General features: G+C 52.3%; 6 protein-coding genes across 6 annotated transcripts; 2 read left to right on the plus strand and 4 right to left on the minus strand.

Moving 5' to 3' along the window:
- Positions 1 to 158: 158 nt before the first annotated feature.
- Positions 159 to 1,499, minus strand: J4E78_007300 (uncharacterized protein; the record flags this gene model as incomplete). The annotated part of the gene is made up of 1 exon (XM_049367907.1): positions 159 to 1,499. The coding sequence occupies one exon, from the start codon at positions 1,497 to 1,499 to the stop codon at positions 159 to 161; it is 1,341 nt and encodes a 446-aa protein (XP_049220228.1).
- Positions 1,500 to 1,959: 460 nt separating this feature from the next.
- J4E78_007301 (uncharacterized protein) lies at positions 1,960 to 3,775 on the minus strand (the record flags this gene model as incomplete). Its single annotated transcript, XM_049367908.1, has 2 exons — positions 1,960 to 3,606; positions 3,767 to 3,775. 2 exons carry the CDS (start codon positions 3,773 to 3,775, stop codon positions 1,960 to 1,962), a joined length of 1,656 nt encoding a protein of 551 aa, XP_049220229.1.
- Positions 3,776 to 4,536: 761 nt separating this feature from the next.
- Positions 4,537 to 6,238, minus strand: J4E78_007302 (uncharacterized protein; the record flags this gene model as incomplete). The annotated part of the gene is made up of 2 exons (XM_049367909.1): positions 4,537 to 5,642; positions 5,746 to 6,238. The coding sequence occupies 2 exons, from the start codon at positions 6,236 to 6,238 to the stop codon at positions 4,537 to 4,539; spliced, it is 1,599 nt and encodes a 532-aa protein (XP_049220230.1).
- A 499-nt stretch (positions 6,239 to 6,737) lies between these two features.
- On the plus strand, positions 6,738 to 8,670 carry J4E78_007303 (uncharacterized protein; the record flags this gene model as incomplete). Its single annotated transcript, XM_049367910.1, has 2 exons — positions 6,738 to 7,434; positions 8,075 to 8,670. 2 exons carry the CDS (start codon positions 6,738 to 6,740, stop codon positions 8,668 to 8,670), a joined length of 1,293 nt encoding a protein of 430 aa, XP_049220231.1.
- Positions 8,671 to 9,038: 368 nt separating this feature from the next.
- Positions 9,039 to 10,310, minus strand: J4E78_007304 (uncharacterized protein; the record flags this gene model as incomplete). Its single annotated transcript, XM_049367911.1, has 1 exon — positions 9,039 to 10,310. One exon carries the CDS (start codon positions 10,308 to 10,310, stop codon positions 9,039 to 9,041), a length of 1,272 nt encoding a protein of 423 aa, XP_049220232.1.
- Positions 10,311 to 17,356: 7,046 nt separating this feature from the next.
- J4E78_007305 (uncharacterized protein) lies at positions 17,357 to 18,867 on the plus strand (the record flags this gene model as incomplete). The annotated part of the gene is made up of 4 exons (XM_049367912.1): positions 17,357 to 17,518; positions 17,571 to 17,607; positions 17,657 to 18,146; positions 18,357 to 18,867. 4 exons carry the CDS (start codon positions 17,357 to 17,359, stop codon positions 18,865 to 18,867), a joined length of 1,200 nt encoding a protein of 399 aa, XP_049220233.1.
- Positions 18,868 to 19,553: the final 686 nt, after the last annotated feature.

Consider the following 19,553-nt stretch of genomic DNA (forward strand, 5'->3'; position numbering starts at 1 on the left):
CGCACGACAAACAATCGGTCATGACGCTCACCGCATTGAGGTGGCCTTAGCGTATACGCATAGCTCAGGACATGTCTGGAATGTCAAGCAGACGCAGTGTTTCCCGAAACTTTCATCGCAGTCTGACTGAATCAAAGATGCAACCACATGCCCTGCCCCTACACCCACATACTCCTCGAAGATCTCTTCTCCTCTCCCTCAGGATACTTTGGGTCCTCGCCGAGATACTCCATCCTGTTCTCCCGGTAACGCTTTCCACTAGTTCCCTGTTCCAGATTCCAGCATCTTTCAATCTCTTCCCACACATCTTTAGCTCGGCGGCCTATCTTAGGCGCCATGATTTTGGCCTCCGCTACCGTGGGCGGAGCTTTCGGGTCTGCGGTCTGCCTGCTGTCCAACCAGTGTAGATACGCATGGCGCGCCGATACCAACTCGCCAACTCGCCAAGCCTTCGGATCCTGCGATGATAGACCTGGGTGCATAAAGATCTGATATGTCTCATTCAGGCGAGGATTGGGTTGGAGGCAGATGGGATCGTATGATGGCTGGCGAAAACCGAGGAATGCAATGATGCGTGGATCGTTGATGAGGAGGAATTCGACTGGCCCGTTATCCATACTAGCTGCTACTTGGGTGACCTGGTTGTTGTTGTTGTCGCGGTGTACGCACATGGCAACGATGATGGCGCTTCGATAATAGTCGGCTTGGACTTCTTGGATCTTTGTCATGGGAAAAGCGTTGAAATCATGGATTCGTACAACCGTGCAGGTACCGGGAGGATGCCTCTCGCATGAGACACCTGCTGCAGAAATGAATGGAGCAGGTGGTAGTACCGGCGATGAGGATGGAGGCGAAAGTGCTCTCTTTGGGTTCGCATATTCGATCGTGACAGGTTGGAGGTTTCTTGCTAGAGGTAAGTCTTCCATGTGGACATCTAGGTCCTGTGCGACCTCAGATCTGGCTTTCTTTTGCAGTGCATCGTCGGCGACAGCATCCTCCCCCACAATCTCTTCGGGCGCACCATGGCTTCCAATATTGTCGTGCGCTTCATCGACCTTCTCCGCCTCTTCTTCCTCCTCTGTAAATTCTTCGACCAATGGCAGCTTGTACGACAACCTCTCTTCCCGATGATCGTGCGCAGTCGCGAACTCATTATACACCCTGATGACCTCGCGGTTGTCCAGCCTCTGGAGAATATCTTTGATTCTCTGCGTCCACAATGCCAGCAAGTGCTTCTTCTGGCCGCCTCTGGTGAGAATCAAGCGCATAGTGTTGATGAGCTCGCTGGCTGCGGTTTCGGGCATGACAGCGAAGAGCCGAGGTTCAAAGACGGTAAGACTGCTTGACGTCGTGGGTGGCCTCTTCCGTCTGTATGTCTTGGGGGTCTGCATCGCATTTGTCTCAGGCGCGGTGGTGTTGATCGGTGGGGTAGGTGCGGGTGTGAAGAATTGCTGGGGGTCTGGTGTGTCGCTTTGCATTTTGGTGCCTTCTTTGCGCATATTGGTCTTGGTATATTAATGTTCGGGGGTTTACTAGAAATTTCGTTGAGATGTGATGTTATTGATGGTCGCCTGGTGGGCGTTTGCGCGCCGAGTTGTTTTGTTTTGTCTCAGTTTCGCTTGCGCTCTCACTCGCGACCTCCAAAATGAGAGAAAACATTGAAAGGACTATACACAGTACCAATCATTAATCCAACTTCTGCAACGGATGGAATCAATAAGTGATTTACCCACACACATTCAGGAAGCACTATTGAAGTCAAACTAGCGATGTCGTTATCGCGCGAGCACTTTGATGAAAATATAGGAAGCACCTTTGCACTAGTTTACTACTGTATCATGATCTCTCATCCCTTGCCAGATACGTTGCATCACACGTCTCCGCCATATGCCACTACACATTACCACACAGGCCCTGTCATCTAACTTCTTTTGCCAAACATCTTGCCCCAAGTGCGCCTCAACTAATACCGCACTGCGCTTTCACCTGCGCTTCATACTCCGCAATAGCCCCATTGATCTCATTAACCATCTGTTCCCTTCTCAAAGCATCCGCTTCAGTCTCTGGGTCCTGAAGATCTGGCACGGGCTTACCTGTGACATTCTTGAGGGCTTGCCTAGCGACGGCAACATTCCGAAAGTCCTCATCGAACGCATCTTGAGCAGCACGAAGCTCCTTCCGTGCATCTTCGGTGATGGCCTCAAGCTGTGCAACGAGATTACGCGGCTGTTGCGTTGCGCGAGCGGCTGCCATCCGCATTGTAGCCATGCGCTCCCTTAGTCGAACGCCATACAACGCATTGCGACATGCTTGGAGCCTGACTCTGGCATCAGCGAGGGTGTACTCTTCGGGACTGGATTCGCTACTGGTAGTCGCGGAGACCAGCAAAGCGCGAAGTTCATCAGATGACTGCGGACGCGCTCGCTCGAGAGCCTGAAGTCGTGTCATCTCACGCAAGTCCTCGAAAGGCATGTTGAAGAAGTGGACACCAGTTTCTGTTCGTTTGTCGGCTGCACGCCAGTACAAGGGGCCAGGTGTTTTTCTTCCAACTGTGAAGTCAACTGCCAGGGGGCTATTGATCTCAGCAGCGATACCTTCCTCTTCTGGTATCAAGCCTGGTGAAGCATGGTGATTGACTTGGGGATTGGCGTCGTCATGACGAAACCCAGAAGCAGTGACACTGGCTTGCGAATCATCGACATCCATCATTTGAACGTCTTGGTTGGATACTGGCTGCTTTTCCCGGTCACCAGCATCGTGCGCATCCGTGTTCTTCTCGGTCGACACTCGTCTATCATAAGTCTTGAGCCGTTCTAGAATGAAGCTGGTGTCGACAACGTCCTCCATCGCCACCAGATCCCCTTCCCCGCCGCTCCTAACGACATCACTGACCGGTTCGTGCTTTCTGTTGTCACCGGCGTGCCCTTGAGGTATTGCTTCTCCGGTGGTCTCTTTGCCTGGATCAGCTACCGCGGAATCGGGGGTGTGTCCGACCGAAACATCATCGGAGATGTCGTCTTCCTGAAGAGAAGGAGGTTTTGCAGTCTCCTCTTTCGCACTCTGACTCGCCGTAAGGCTGTTCGATCCGGTAGCCGGGACCCATACCTCAAAGCCGTACTTGTTGACACTCTTTACCAGGGGAGTAGTTGGTCCAGCTTCCGATCGACCAGCCTTCTTCCGATGCGAACGCCTTGTTGGAGTCTCGATCGTACTGTCCTTCTTTCCATTTTGTCCTCCCTTCTCACGCATTTGGGGCTGAAAGCGTTTGTCTCGGAGGTGATCGACAGTTTGTTGAGTGCCTTGACCTTGTGGCGCAGGACTGTTCATAGAATGCGGTACGCGCTTAGTGGGAGATTGTATGACTGTCTTGGCCTTGATAGTCTTGTGTCGCTTCGGTTTGGGTTCGCTGAAGTTTGTACCAGGCAAATTTGTTTCACTGTTGCCGGGCTCATGCTTCTTAGCTGCTTTCTTCGGTTCTTTGTCACAAGACCTAGCTGCCGGGACGCTGCTCTCACTTCCCATTTCATTGACTTTCCTATCGATAATAGCAAATTCCGATGCAGGAGTGCGAGGCTTCCTAGTCGAAGAGATAGGATTGATGGCGGCCTGTGGAGAAAGTGATCGGCGGGGTGCTCTACCGTTGGTTTCCTTTGCGACGAGCTTTCACGCACCGTGACTTCCAATTTGAGGGTCTAAATTTCGGAGTTTCTTGAATTTACGAGAGGCAGAAAGGTCATGGTCAGTACACAAGTGCGTACTGGAATACTGGGGGCATGTAAGAGGACGAGCAATGTCGCTGAGTTCCAAGAGCCTTTGGTCATAGCGGCTCGACATCGAAATAGTGAATTTGCGTGCGGAAAATTTTCTGCACAGCCGATGCGGGCCGTAACAATATTGGATTCATCTCATGCATCGCAAGATGTCGTGAGCATTGTAAGCGGTCTTCGTCGCTGTCAGGCGTCTTCGAAGTCCACGCTTCGCTGGGAAGGAGGCAACGATATCTGCTTATGACGAGCATCCTGAGGCCTCAATGTAATTGTCAGATGGGCGGTCTTGGAAGTATATCCCCGAAGGTAACTTGAGATGCGCGGTTGTGGTTGCAGTGGTGTTGTGAAGAGTGATGACGTCATCATCACCGCAATTAGCGCCGATGTCGCGTGCGCGACACGCGTGCTTGGACCCTGAACACCAAACTTCACGATATCCTAAGAAGGCTACCTAGGTATGGTTGCCATCTCAAGAAACTGCCCAACATTTACCTCACTTTCATCAATATTTTTTGTCGCACGTGGCTACCTGTGAAACATAGTTGCACGCCCAAGGTCTACACAAACGATCACACAACGTCATATCGGCGCGCAGTGCTCAGTACATCGAGGATTCATCACATTCTATTTTGTCCTCTTCAACGAAGACGTTCTACCCTCCAGCTAACAACCAGTGTCATACGCAAAGCTTTCTTGACTCCCTATCAAGTCTCAACACCATGGACCCGCGCCGAACCGTCTCATTCCGTCTCGAACCCACCAAGCCTTCCTAGCCCCGACGCACCCTTTTCTTCCTCTCGAACATCGTCTTCCGCTCCTCCGCATCCATCACACCAGTTCCTGCCGGTTTATACATGGGCATGGCGGTCTTCACGCCAGACTCCATCCATCGTGCCCACCGGTTATGCAAGTCCACGATGCCGTGGTTACGCACGAATGTCTCTAGGTCATGAAGCACTGCTTGTTCGGCGGTAGCGTCCTTTTCTTCCTCGGCAGCTCGGCGGCGTGTCCAAACGAGATGCATATACTCCTGACGCTCAGCGTCTGTCGTCAAGATCTGGCCCATTTCTTCCATAACCTGTCGTAGACTCGGTCCGGCGGTACCAGTGGTGATGATAGTCGTCGGCCAGATCGGAACCCCAGTCTTTCGAAGCTTTGACTTGGGGGGCTGGGTGTTGGCTTCAACCGGAGTGGGCTTGGCAGGTCGCTTTCCAAGCTGCTTCTGAGACGGTCGTGAGACTTTCTTCAGGGTACCTTGCGAGCGCTTGCCCTTCGCAGGGAGAGACTCCCCGAAGTCTCCGTCGTCTTTGTCATCGTCGGCTTCTTCGCTGCTGTCTTCAAAATCTTCGCTGTCATCTTCAGGCTCTTCTTCCGACCGGTTCGCGACTTGTCCCTCCGCGTCTCCCTCGTCATCTATGCCCGAGGGACCAGGGAGCTCGGCATCTTCAGCTCCTTCATCCTCCAAACGAGGTGCGTCCAAAAGGTTCGACAGCCCCGCCCTCATGGCCTGAGCGGCCTCAATCTCGGCCTGGCGCCGCCGGACCAAGGCTCCAAGGTCTTTAGACCCGGGCTTATGCGCTCCGGTCGATGCAGAGTCGCCAGCAGTCTGGCCCCCAACCTCTTCCTCTGCGTCGCTCCAATGCCCTTCGACGTCCTCTGGCTGTAGTAGTGTATGACCACCGATACGTATAGGACGTGTCATCGTTGTCGGGGCCGACGGGAATGCCTGGCTTGGAACGCGACGAGAATTCTTGGAAGCTGGTACGCCGGGGAGGACGAATGGATGCCTCGGTGGGCTATCTTGTGGAGTAGTCGACGGTGGCGGTGTCGTAGTCGGTGTCGTTGTTGGCGTCTTCGATAGTGATGGTGCAAATACTGCTCGTGGACGCTCAGCTTATCAATGGTCAGCGATCGCGATTGCGGGGAGATCGACTTCGAAAGCACAAACAACCAACTTGAAGAGAGCGCAATTGTTTACCATTACCAGCTCGAGCAGCAAGCTCGTCCTGTTCCTGCATCGCACGCATAGTCACAGCCGCTCGCCTGTTCAATTCGTCGAGCCCCGCGTGGCGCCCCCATACGAGTCGACAGGTCTTCCAAGCGTTCCTTATCATCTCGAAGTCCTCATCGGTGTCCTCTTCACCCGGGTTGTCCGGCATTGGGCCAGCAGGTTCCAACTTCCAGATCGGTATCATCATGGGAAGCTGCGTGAAACTGATGACTATCTTTCCCTCCCTCTCAACAAACATGCGAAGGATATCGGGGTTCTCGATGAGGATGGTGTGGGTGTCAAGGTTGCCGGTGCATGTCATCACGACCTTGATGACTTTAGTGGTGAAACCCTCGGACGGTGGGCTCTTAGCGATCCTGGTGACTGTAGCGGTCGCACTGTGAACGTGCACAGGGCCATGCTGATTGTCGATGTTCATGGCGGGGAATGGGGTCTCTACCGGAACCTCCTGAGTGGACATGGTCACTGTTGCACTGGCAGTGTAGAGCGAAGATGGCTATAGAAACAAATGGTAAGAATTGATAGTGGTCTTTGTTCTATATGAGAGTCGCAGTGCTCCAATGTATGGTGGGGTGGTGGAGAGATTGCTCTCGCACTAACACGTGCAAGGTGGTTTGTGTCTTTCATTGAGTACCCTGTACATCTTTTTGGATCGTAAAGCACTGGACGATCCGTTCTGGAACTAACAACATCGTTACCTGGAGTCCCAAGGATCATGACCGCTTCGCGCTCCATACTCGCGTCAGCTCCGCATGCAGTCTCGTCCAATGTTGGACTTATCCATCCCTTGCGCTATCGATCAGACACTGTTTCTCGACATCGCCCTTCACAACGCCGTCAATCGAGGTCATTCCATGAGTATGCGCGATTCCACGAGCTTCTCTCAGCTAATACAACCCAATGAAGACTAAGCAAAGCGTGTCCAAACGATCAGCTCGACGTTGCGCGGTTTCACCAAAATGGAATACACTCAGCAGCCGAAAGTCCTTCGCCCCAGCTGGTACACCATCCCAGCGATCTTTTCCACAATCCAGTCGCACACTTCGGCAGTGGAGTGGTTCTACTACCTGACTTTTATCTCGCACATACTATGCAAGTCTGACTCGGCGCACATAGGCAAAGCCCACCTCATCTCCTTTCTGCGCGCTCGTCCACAAATCCAGATGTGGCACGAAGCTTTGCTCTCCGAGATGTACGACGAAAATGAACCCAATCTACCATCAGTGCTCGAGGGAACGAATCTCTTGCATCCCAAGATACAAAGATTTCATGAGTATTGCACGCAGAGATTCGCGTTGATGACGAGAGAGGATGTCTTCATCGCGCGATGCGTAGTAGTGGATCTCATTTACAGACGCTTGGATGAGGCGCAGAAGGTAGCTGAGCTGGCAAAGATGGCTCAGGCAAGAGAGGTTTTAAAACAGCAGGGTATGGCTGTAGAGCAGCGCGAGCAGGCTCGCAGAGATTTTGAGGCTTCACGTCTCCACTTTGGCAGTACCGTGCAAGACACGCCTGCTGTTGGTCAGATTGGCGTCCTCGATCTTGCTGCTCTCTTAGCTGTGTTGTCTTTGCAATCGCCCTTTGACCTACCCGTTCCACCTGAACCTGTGTTTGTCACAACTGCAGCGTCTGCTCAGGAAGTACCATGGCTCAAGAGTCTTGCGCGCAGCTTGTCTCGGCTCGCAATAGAGGTCACATCATCCTATAATCACGTGGCAGCGTAGTCCTGTTGTATGACAAGCTTTGGCATAAGTGCATGCACAATCATTGAAACTAACTTTGACGCTTTGCTCGTAAAGGAACAAAAGAATGAGGTCAGATAATAATGACAAACAAGTAATACTCAACTTACCACAAGGTAAGTGCAAGTATTTATTGGACTGGCAAATTACTTTCTCTTTTGCTTCTCAAATCCCTTCTATACTTATATACATAGATTGCATTTACATCTCTTGCTACCTAGCTGATCAGTCAGGTGCTGCTTTTGATCGTAACTACCGACCCGTCACACTCCTTGCCTTACAAGAAGATGAAGCTTGCGACATCTTGCTTTGAGACCTCCGCAGTCTCTCCGCGGGAGTCGCGACCCTTGAGAAGCTCACTCAATTCACCGATGCGATCATTGTGGCCCTACCTTGGCGATGTGAATGAGAGCCTTCTTCGCCGCTTATATCGACCGAGAACGGTCCATGATCTGACTCTTGTTCCACTCAACCAATTTCACTCTTGAGTTCAGAGCCTATAGACCCCTTATAAAAGGCCCTTTACCTTCTACCACTTTAACCACTATCGAAAGCTTTCGACAGAACATCACATTCAACGGCCAACCGCACCGAAAACACACAATCGATTGTAACGGTAGAAATGGTAGAGACAATGAACACACACACGTCCTGTTACACCAACAGTATCCTCCAAAGACTCAAGGATATCATCGGTCTCGATGACTTCCTGCTGTACGGGCACGTCATCACACGAGTCTTCCGATGCAACATCAGCGGGTCCGGCTCTTCACCAGCACTGTTTCGCATGCTCAACTCCAATTCAGATGCGATCTTCTTACACAACGAGATCGCAATCATGACGAAGACCGTGCTAGAGAAATATAACCTCCCGATATTCGAGGACGAGAAAAATGGCGCGAACTCTTCGCGCTATTCCGCGAGCGCAGACGACAGCTATGGCCACCAGCTATTTGATGTCGTAGATCATTTCGCAGGTACGGAAGGAGCGCGACCAGCTGATGCGCATACCGCGCAATCTCAGGTCATGCGGTGTGTGGAAATGGCGCATCAGGAGCAGCAGCAGATCAAGCAGGCAGTCGACGATGTTGCGGCGGGGTTTGCATCAATGGGGGTGAATGCCATGGCGACGGATGCAATGGAGTTTTGACTCAGCTTCAGGGTGCGAAGGGTGAAGGCTAGAGATAACATACACGTGCCAATGGTTAGAACGCGCCAGGCTATAGCAGCGGGAAGACGATGTACACGTTGCAGTTCACCAAGTATATTTGGCATACATAGTCTGGAGGCACACAAATCATTCTTTCAGTCAGCATTGATCATCACAAAGCCATCATGGGAGTGTTCAAAGAGTGTATACATGAATTGTTGAGACTTACAAGGGACCAGCCCTAGCTCACAACTAGCTAATGATCATCAAGGTGAGACTTACGGACGACCAGCGCCCAGCTCACCACCAGCACCCACAGACCGGACACCACCACACCACATCTCCGCCGCCGCCGCCACCACCACCACTCACTCCTTCTTGACCACCTTCTTGGCCGTCACCGGCACCCGACCCTTCATGTAGAAGTCAGCTCCAAATCTCTCCACCTCCTTGGTGAGACTTGAGTGACTCCTCAAAGGCCGAGTGCCGGCCGTACCCGCGAGAACCTTGCCGCCGAAGGTCTGGTTGAACGCCTCAACGAAGGCCTTCCACCCCTTGGTGGGCTTGCCGGCAGTGAGGTTGGCGAGGATCCACTTGCGCTCCTCCGCCACGTAGGCCTGGACGACCTCACGGAACCGGACGCTGGTGTTGCGCCGGATCTGCTGGACAGTGCGCTTGTTCAGCGCCGTGATGGCCTCCTGCGAAGCCCAGTTGCGCGGAGGAGGGTTGGCGAAGATGCGCTTCTTGCCGTTCTTGTCGAGGAGCTTGACGACCAGCTTGTGCTTCTGGTCGAACGCGGTGCCGTCGGCGAGAAGCTCGAACCGACCGGGGACAAACTGAGTGAACTCAGGATTGGCCTTGAAGTTGTCGGCGTCGGCGTAGTCGGTGGCGTATGCGCCCCAAGTGACGTTGCGGAACAGTTCTGGCTTGGTGGTGTCTTTGACGTCGCCAGCGACGTCGCCTACGTCCGAGTCGTAGTACTCGTTGCCGGCCTTGGCGGCAGTGGCGATGAGTGCTGCGTGGTCAGCCCTCTTCGGGTCCAGGATGCGCTTGTTGCGCTTCATGGTGGGCGCGGAGATGGGCAGAGGAGGTTGGGCGGTCTGCTTCATGCGACGCTTGGGCGGCATGATATCGGCCTCGGAGTCGTTTTCGTCCTCAGAGTGAGTGACGAGTTGATCGATCTTGCGCTTATGGCCAGCGCCAGCAATGGGGGTGGGTGAAGAAGGATGAAGGGCGGATTGGATGCAACGCAGTTTGAGCTTGAGACCTGAGCGACCAGACTCTGCGTTGGGGGGGCCGACAGCCTGGCTCACGGGAATGGGAGTGGAGTCGACCGCGGTGGTGTTCTTGGGGCGCCTGATCTTGAGCTTGAGCAGACGAGGGCGACCAGAGCTGTAAGGAGCAGACGGAGAAGGAGCGCCGGTGGAGCGAGGGCCGAAGGTGTGTCCAGCACGAGCAGCTCCCATGTGTACATCGATCGGTGAGGCCCGCTCAACCGAAGGGAGGATAACGGAAGGGGACCTTGTGGGAGTCGTAAAGGGATCCTGGGGACGAGCGTGACGAAGTCCAGCCAAGATAGTGGCAGCTTCAAGCATACCGGGTGAGACCAGCTCGACCGAGGGCAGAGTAGAGGAAGACATGGTGATAGAAAGGTATCGTGAAGAGTAATGGGTATCGTAAAGATTGAAAGATTGAAAGATGGAAGGAAGAAGCTGAGTGCTGAAGAATGTATGGTAACGTGCTGGAAACTGAGAAAGTCGTGATAGAGAAAGCTGGGTGGTCTGAGGAAAGAGACTGACAAGGGGAAGGGCAGTTTAAGTATGAGGACTGCTGTCGACGACTGCAACTTTTGTCTCATTAAGCTGCTATTGTCTCGAGGTGAGCTGCACAAGTTTCTGCCGTCTTGTCCCAATCGGGTGGTGAAGGCTGGTAATTCCTATTGTGAGTCGTAGTGAAGACGCGAAATCGACCCATTTTGAGCGCGTTCACTTTACGGAACAATAGGATTGTGTCGAGAAGCGGTTAAGACGGCACCAATCGAGGTGACCTGCGATAGTTCCAGACGTCAGAGAACTATCTGATAGCCAAATATGGCATTCTCAGCACATCAATACTGGACTTCTCCATTGTGAGCGGGCGTAAATGAGACTCATTGTTCCGGTCATGATAGCTCTTAATGCTGCCTCTTGTTCCGCGGTTCTTGCTCCCAAAAGACCCTTTCACCTTCACTTAGTCGTGGCGTTCCCCTTGGTGTGGATGGTGCGAACATTGTAGTTTTTGCCAGCCAGGACGTATATCCTTCCTTGGAGTATCAGGTCCATACTCTTTGGATCCCTCTTTTCAAGTGAGTCGCGCAATTTCGTATGAATAGAGTGAGGTGGTGTAGTGGGCGCAGCTCGTACGTGACGATATATGCTGATGGCTCGTGTGCACGCTAGCGCTAAATGTGGTTAGCGTGATTGATGACATCATCCATCGGATATCTCGTTTGGCTACATCTGCTCAACCTGACGACGTGGCTATCAGTGTTCACATCCTTGGGTGAAATGCGATCGAAGAGCCCCCCAAGTGTTCCAGATGAATGCCTGGGAGAATGAGTAGCGATGCCGACCGAAGTCCTGTAAGATTGACGATGGCGCATGCAGGACGCGACGCGTCAAGGCAGCAGCTTTGCATTTGTCTTTGCATTACCCATGAGTATAGTCAGTGCTCTCACACCTTCAATTTACTAGATCAAATACTACATCGTCGTCGATTAGAATGGCTAGTACACCAGCAATCGACGTCGTCATCACTTCTTCGCCCGACGTTTTCGATATCGACGGACATACAGATCTGAGCATCCGCCTCAGTCTCACGCTTCGTCACGACAAACCGATTACATTGTACAAACGTGACACAAGCCTCTTCGACGGCAAGACTCTCCATGATGGCGGGCTCACGTTCACCGATATCCAGACTGGCCAACGCGTGCCGCGCAGCACCTTGAACATCTGCTATTTTTCTAGCGAGAGCTTTTCATGGGCGACTAGAAGCCAATACGTTACACTACATCCAGGGCAACAACATGTCATTCACACCGGATTTACACCTCTAAGTACAAGCGGACGGGAGAAAACGGATCTAAGAGAATCGTGGGTGAGGTCGTTGAAGTTCGCCGGCTTCAAAGATGGGCAGACATGTAGGATGGGCATCAGTGAGAACGCTTTTGTCAAGGACTGGTTTGAGGGAACAGTCTGGGAGCTACTAGGATGGCAGATGCTGGGTTGGGCGCCGACGACAATTCACACGCACATCAGGTATAGGGTTGTTGAGTCATCGGTTGTCACGATCAAGCGACTCGAGGCTGATGATGATATCCGCCCGAGGAAGTAGTCTCTGTCAAACCGACTGATTGAGCTATCATCTAGTTCAGCAAGTCGTAGCTAAATGCTTAAACCACACCCAGACGCTGGTCTCTAACCGTTCGACCCATACAACCCGTGTCTTTCTGCTCTAGTCAAGTCTGTCATGGAGTTGATGCTTTCATATGCAGCTCTCACACTCTAAATTTGTACCGATCCTTCCTTTCAACGCCAATCATCTCCGCAAAGGTCGTCTTCAGATCTCTAGCCATCGTGTATACGATCTCTTCCATTCTCGCAATAGATATTGGTACGTCGCGCCAGTCCACACGCCGACGCAGCTCCCCAGACTCGACGTCTTTGACCAGTTCGCTCAATAATGCCGCATTCAACCTGTAAAACCCGACGAAATGCCGCGCATGCGTAAAATGCGCAAGCTCATGCAGCATCGTCCTTACCAAGTCATTCATATGGACAAAACGACGTGGATCGCGATCGTCACGTAAACGCAACTGTATGTCCAACGGGATGATCTCGGTTGTGGTCTTCCCATAACGATCTATGCCGTACTGCTTTTGAGTCAGGGACTTGCCATGGCAGGAAGAGTACTGCGAGAGCTCATGCAGCATTGGGACAGTCCAGCCATGCCGACGCATGATAGGTCCGACGATGTAGGCACATCGTCGCAGGAGGTAGAGGGCGTAGGATCGGTGAGGCAGGCCATCGAGTGTCGTGTAGCTAAGGAAGGAGCTATCTAGGCCGCGTTGGGGTGGCAGATGGTCTAGTCGATGGAACATGGTTGAGCTGATGCTGCGAAGGCTTTACACCTGGGTTTGGTCGGACTTTACATTCTTTGAGACGAAGCAAGGCCGTAAGCAGAGAGCGAGAAGGCGAACTTGGCAGCTGGTGAATCACATGTGAAACCGGCCTCAGCTGTTACCTATCCCCTTCCTGCTTGCATCCAGTGAGCATTCATTCAAAAGCGATCGGAACAGTGACGTTATCATGAAAGGGGACTACAAGAGTTGCATGGAAATGAAAAGGTTCGGTGCACATACGAGACACTGGTAGTGAGACACTGGTAGTGAGACACGCATTTCTCTTCAGCGAAGGTTGTCTCAACGGGTATAGCCCTACACAAGACATTGTATACAAAATATAGGTATCAGTGTGCGCTCACAATGTCTATAAGCGACAACGTAGAGCAATGGCTGTGAACACAGCCACGATAGTCAACAAAGGGCCTCCAGTTGTTCGTACGGCTTTGTTCACTCCATACACTTCACAATGATGTTGCTCGTGCTCAGCCTAAACCACCAAAGCACAGTGGAAAGAGAAGTGGACATCTGTACTTGATGCAAGCTAGACATTTTACAGCAAGTACAAATTGACAACGTACCAACTACTGGAATTTTCGAAATACATCGCTCGATTCGAGATGATGAAGCTCACCATAGCCAAGGTGACCTTCACACAGTGTAACGCCTAGACACGCCAGCGACTATCAAAAGAATCGAGAATAGCCATCTTAGAGACTTTCAAGTCCTTGCATTAGCGGGAAAAAGAATCCGCTGTCTTACACGAAGAGTTCGCGAGACATATCTTTTTGAATGAAGTGCGGGACAAATTCAAGACCGAGACCTGGCCGCGCGATCTCATGCGATCAAAGCTGGAGCTTCTCGATTTGCAAGATCACCATCGGATCGAGTGTGTACGCCCGGGAACAGCGTTGACCCGAGGCAAATGACCGCAGTATCTGAGGACGCCCGGTATCGTGTCTGTCTCTGCGTGACCCCAGCGCTCGTATCGGGTATCGAAGACATCGCATGGCCGCAAGGCCCCACCTCATCTGAGGTGGCGCAGGACTAAAAGCTTGCATTACTGGAAGCATGAGGCCCCTTTGCTGATGTCTCGGATCAGTCGAAGGCTTTGCACAACGGCGTACTCATGAGTTCGGCCGTGATACTCGTCGAGGCGATTCCAGAGGACATGGGTAAGGATGTAGAGACACGGCAGGACCATGTGAATGCCGTTCATCGCATAATTGGAAAGCTGGGGTTCGGCTGTAGAGTCTGAAAGTCGAGAGCTTATGTCGCATTGTGACGTTGCTGCCGGGTAGTAGTGTCTTCGAAGGCAAGGATGGACCATCTTTGTGCTATCTGGTTCTAGCATTGTTAGCTCATTACTACAATCATTAGACTGTCGGTAACATACTTCCATCCCACAATCATCTCCAACGGCGAAATCTCGCGGCGATTGTTCACAATCTTCACTATGCGCATTAATCCTATGATCCGGCACATGGCTCTGATCCGTCCCGGCTGGTGATACTCAGGCTTCAGTGGTACAGTTTCAATGTTACTTACAGGGCTACCCTGGCCAACGATGGTAATCCGTCTTCCAGGGAAGGTGCGTAACGCGTCTGCGAAGAGGGGTTACCTGGAGATGCGGCGGTACCTGACGCTGCTTACATCGCGGGAAGTGGCAGTGCTGCGATCAGAGGGGCGTCGTCGTAAGCAAGTAGCCGTTGGGGGATAGAGGAAATGAGCCTGACGACAATGTGCGGGAATTTCCTGGACTCCTGGAGTAGTTATCATGGGTACCGTAAAGACACCACGGTAAAGGTTAGGTTTTTCGATAGATCGACCGTTGATCTACCGAACAGGCTGACCCAAGCCCTACGATTTGGGTCAACTCCACGATGCTGACCCGTTTTGACAGTTCCCAATTCCTCTCTTGGGATCGGGTGCTGAGACTCCGAAATTTGCTCCGTTGAGCTGGCCTTGTTGGAGTCACAATAGCGCCGAGCGAGAACATGAAGCACGGTACGTGTTCAATGGTACTCGGTAGCTTTCGGTCCTCGGAAGCTAACAGAACATCGCCCTGAAAAGCAAACATCCAATGAACTTAGAATCAGCGGCGTACAGCATTGCGCCACTGTGAGCCAACGAAGGGTCCGCGGGTGCGGCGTCGCCTCGCTTTTCTGGAACTGCGGCAGCGGGCAACGTAGCCCGGCTGCCAAAGTACGCCCTCCACAACAAGCGCGGAAGCAAGCGCAAAAAGAGGGTCCACGCGACATACTGACACAATGGCACCTCTTCGTTGCGACAAAGCAAAAATGATTGTACGTCGTTGTACGTAAGTTGGAAGGATTCGTCACAGTAAGCGCCAAGCTGGAGCGTTGGGTATCAGCTGCAAAACGGCATCTTCCTGTTACGTGGACAGAAACGTAGCGGGTATCGGAGTCTTAGCGATATGCAAACAGTTTCAACCGCCATCGAAGATGTCTGGTAGGAAAGGGGAAGCTCCAATGGGCGAGCAGACAACCTGGTGCTTACGCGCGGGCCACTGTCGACTCGGCATATGTGCAGCTCTTCTCGCGTGGGCTGCATGCACCCACATATGATTGGCGGTTCGATAACAGAATGATGTCGCTCGCCTGAACGGTGTGTAGGGCTGCGCACGAGTCCTCTTTGAAGGTGATTGACATGAAGATTGACAAGTTGAGAGTTGTCGGACACCCGGCCGATGCCGAATCGCACTAGCGCCTTGGCGTCGCGTGGTGCCCAGCCGCTGGGGACGCCTTCGAATCGTGACTTGTGGAGAAGGGGTCCGCTCTGTTCCCACGACACCATGCCCTTTTGTAACGCTACGTTGTCGACGATCCTCATGTCACAGCGCGCGCCCAGGCTAAGGCCCTCACTGTCGGACGCATCCTCAGGCTCAGATCTTTACCGGGCAGAAGGACCGACTCAACCCTGGTTCCGCGGGGAAAGAAAAGCAAGGAGAATCTCAGAAACAACAATGTGTCAACGGCACCGCTGTACAGCCTATATGGAGCTTCATCTATGTGAGGAAGCCACAGACAGAAAGAGAGCTCATTCCGTGCGCATAGTCAGCTACGACCCGTTGATAATCTCCACACCAGGTCTCAGCGAGAAAAGGCCGCCGCCGGGTCATCGCGGCTCGCGTACAGCTAAAGATCCGGTCTAAAAGCTACCCGCACATCTCCTGGAGCCACAGTTATTCTGCTCACCAAATGTTTAGTGGAAGTTGATCTTGTCCAATTTCTGATGTCTCCACCTGTATTCGATATGCCTCGGCGACTTCTAACGGTCTTGAGCAGCTGCATGCGCTGCTGATGACTGATCTGCAGATTTTCAGGGCCATACTGCTTCTGCTCGCTTTCTAGCAACGCAGCTGTGAGACCATCATAGGTCAACGGAGTAGGAACCAAGCATGTCAAGTGGCAGAGCCGTCTCGCTGACTGCGACGTAGGATATACTGTAGCGTCCTGTCATTTTCATGGGGTTGGCACTAGGGTCCCGGCCCGGGCCTCAACCAATTCAATTCAAACTCAGCACATGAAAGCTCGTTTCCAGACGGCTCGCGATAGTGGTCGTGTCGTCAATTTCTAAAGCTTCGTACTTTGGCGAGGTAGAAAATGAAAAAGCGCATTGCGTGCGCAAGTTCGTCTCTAGGCCCGCCCCGTGCGTCTCTAGCTGCAGCCTGCAAACGCGAAGGATGATCATGGTTTTGCCCACACAGAGTTTTTAGTCTTCGCTTACAAAATCCGCGAATGAGAGTTTACCGTCTCCTGTACGACATCACGCAAGCCGTGCCACGTTCCTGCATGTGTGTGTACACTCCGCTTTTTCGACTGATCTTCCCGAGTCCTCAGTTGCATCCTTTACCGCTCTGGTTCGGTACGACGCTCGAGATGGAATCGCATCCACGACTCCTTAGCCCGTGTGTAATATCACGATCTCACTTCCCAGGATGCTGGCGGCCGAAGGAGCCCTATGCATCGGGCTGAAACACTACATCCGGCAAACATGGTTGGTGACACCATAGCCGCCATCACAAAACGAATGAACACGAACTGCTCAAGGTCGAACCATACACAACTTTTGCGCACGCGTGCCGCTTGAGGTTGGAGCTACTTCTCCAACTTTTCGTGACAGCCGAACAGCTCACCATTGTGCAGGGACTGGGTTCTCTGCGTTCTGTAGATCCCGGGAAAACCGGAACGTCGCACGGGACGTGTTGAGACCGATCTCACACACTTCGTTGCTCTCGCGTTTTCGACTCGTGGCCATGCCGAAGGTTTCCTGACAGGGCTGCAGACCCTGGCACCCGCGGAGTAATTGGCGAATGTCACTGTTCGGTGGGCGTACGGAAGGTGGGTACGTGCATAAGTGTGGTTAAAGGTAAAGCCACCGACGAAGCCCATACCACCCATCTCATTCAGGGATCTGGGCAGCTGTGAAATACTCTATGTTTCCCACAAAAGCAGCCTGATTCACCTTATCTGGTCGTCTTGAGACCTACGCTATCACATCATGGCTGGATCATTATCTGATAACCCGAGGGGCAGGCAAGCGGTCGAGATCTCTTCTGTCTTCACTGGTCTGGCTCTCATCACCGTCGTCCTTCGACTGTACACGCGCTTCTTTATAATTCGGTGCGTGGGTATCGAAGATGCCGGCATCGCTCTTGCAATGGTAAGTTTATCGCTACATCATATTAAGTATGTCCATGCTAACCTTCTGCCAGCTCTGCTCCATTGGCTTGACAATCGCCATTGGTATCCGTTAGTATATGCCTGACTACGTTATCTTATAGACACTGACAAGATGCAGAGGCCGAATATGGTATGGGCAGACACATCAAAACAATCCCAGACGACCACATGGTCAAGTTCTTGAGGGTGCGACACTCTCAACGTGTGCTTGAGGGCACTGCTAACATAAAGCGACAGACATTCTGGTCCAGTCTCATCGTATACTACCTGTCGCTCGGTTTGACCAAAGGATCAATGCTCCTCCAATATCGACGCATCTTCCCGACCAAGAAGTTCCAGATCGCGAACTGGCTCACGATGGCCGTTGTCGTCGCCTACACCATCTGGACAGTCTTCTCCAGTATCTTCACCTGCACACCCGTACGAGCTTTCTGGACTCACGAGAAGTCTACTTGTCTTAACCAATTCGCCGTCTGGTTCACGAACGCCGCCATCAACATCCTTACCGATTTCGCGATCATCCTTCTTCCTATTCCGGTCATTCAGAAGTTGAACCTCGGCAAGAGGCAGAAGATTGGACTCATCTCCATCTTCGCGGTTGGCGGATTGTGAGTATTCTTCTCCGGTGTTACCTTGTTTTGTCCATTCGGGCCGTTCCGTGAGCGCCTGATGTCTGTTACAAGGTGTAACACCAAGCTCACTCGATTATCGCACGGTGCATCACTGTACCACCGGCTCTTCTCGTGATGAGTTACTCAGCGGGCATACCCCTACCATCAACTGTTACAAAGAAGTCACACTAACGCGCGATCCTGCAGTGTCTGCCTAGTCTCAATTCTCCGTCTACAATCTCTCGTCGCGATCTCGAACTCGGCTGATCCTAGTTACGACAACCCGCCTGCGGCGACATGGAGCTCCGTTGAGACCAACGTCGGCATTATTTGCGCCTGTCTGCCGTTGCTCAGGCCTTTGATCACACATTGGCTTCCAAGGGCGTTCCCGTCAAGACACCGCAGCGCATATTCCCACTCTCGCCCACAAGGCGCTCGTACCTACGGAAGCAGGGGTGGCAGCAAGGCGCTGCGCACCAAAGACGACTACGTTCTAGACGTAACGAAGCGCTCAAATGGCTCGAGCGAGGATGCGAGAGACATTCAAGTTGTTACGGACATTCACGTAGAGGTGGATGGTGCCGATGGGAGGAGGCTGAGCGGCTGGAGAACGCCCGCTTCGCAAGCCACCTGGGCGGACGATATATCCCGCAAGGAAACACAAAGGGAGAACAGCACCGAGATGCTGGTAGACGAAAATCCGCGTGTGTCGAGGTAGATCCGAGACTTTTCTTTTGTTCAGGCCACACACTTTAACATCACTTTGTTACGATACCCCATGACCTACCTACTATTAATAGAGAGTAATTCGACTCTTGTAATGCCCTCATTCTTACATCTTTGTAATTATCCCTTCATTCTCACGATTGTGCGCGAGCGTCACCTCCTTACTCTTCAATTGCTACGTCCCGGAACTTCAGTCCTGGCCAGAAAGATGCTGTCCAGCTCAACTATCCCTCTTGTCTCTGCTTTCAATCATGACCAGAAATCTCTGTTCTCGCCACCCCTATCAGAAGCATGACTTATTCCCTACGTTCTTCCCACGACATCTTCTGCCCATACAATCGTGTTTTCCTGTCGGCAAACCACCCGAACCAAGCTAGTGCTTTCGGCAAGAGTGTCATGCTGATCTGATCGAAGTCTCCGGGCTCTTGTGCTGGTTCCAATATCGTCCAGATGCTAGGTGTTTCGCCAACATCTTGAAGTGCAAGCCGTGCAAACAACAAACACCTCGCTGAGCACGTTGATGTACATATATAGCTGCGCAGTACCACGCTGGGGTCAACATCTACCTATACGCCTACACTATAACTTTCCAGAATCTTCGCGATATATACCTTGCGTCATTAAGAGGAGGCATCGCGAGCGTGAGGAACTTCGCCAAGCCCATACGTGATGGCTGCA

This window comes from Alternaria triticimaculans (genome assembly GCF_023758025.1).
Source record: "Alternaria triticimaculans strain BMP 0046 chromosome Unknown scaffold_11, whole genome shotgun sequence".
In the NCBI taxonomy this organism is placed as follows: Eukaryota; Fungi; Ascomycota; class Dothideomycetes; order Pleosporales; family Pleosporaceae; genus Alternaria; species Alternaria triticimaculans.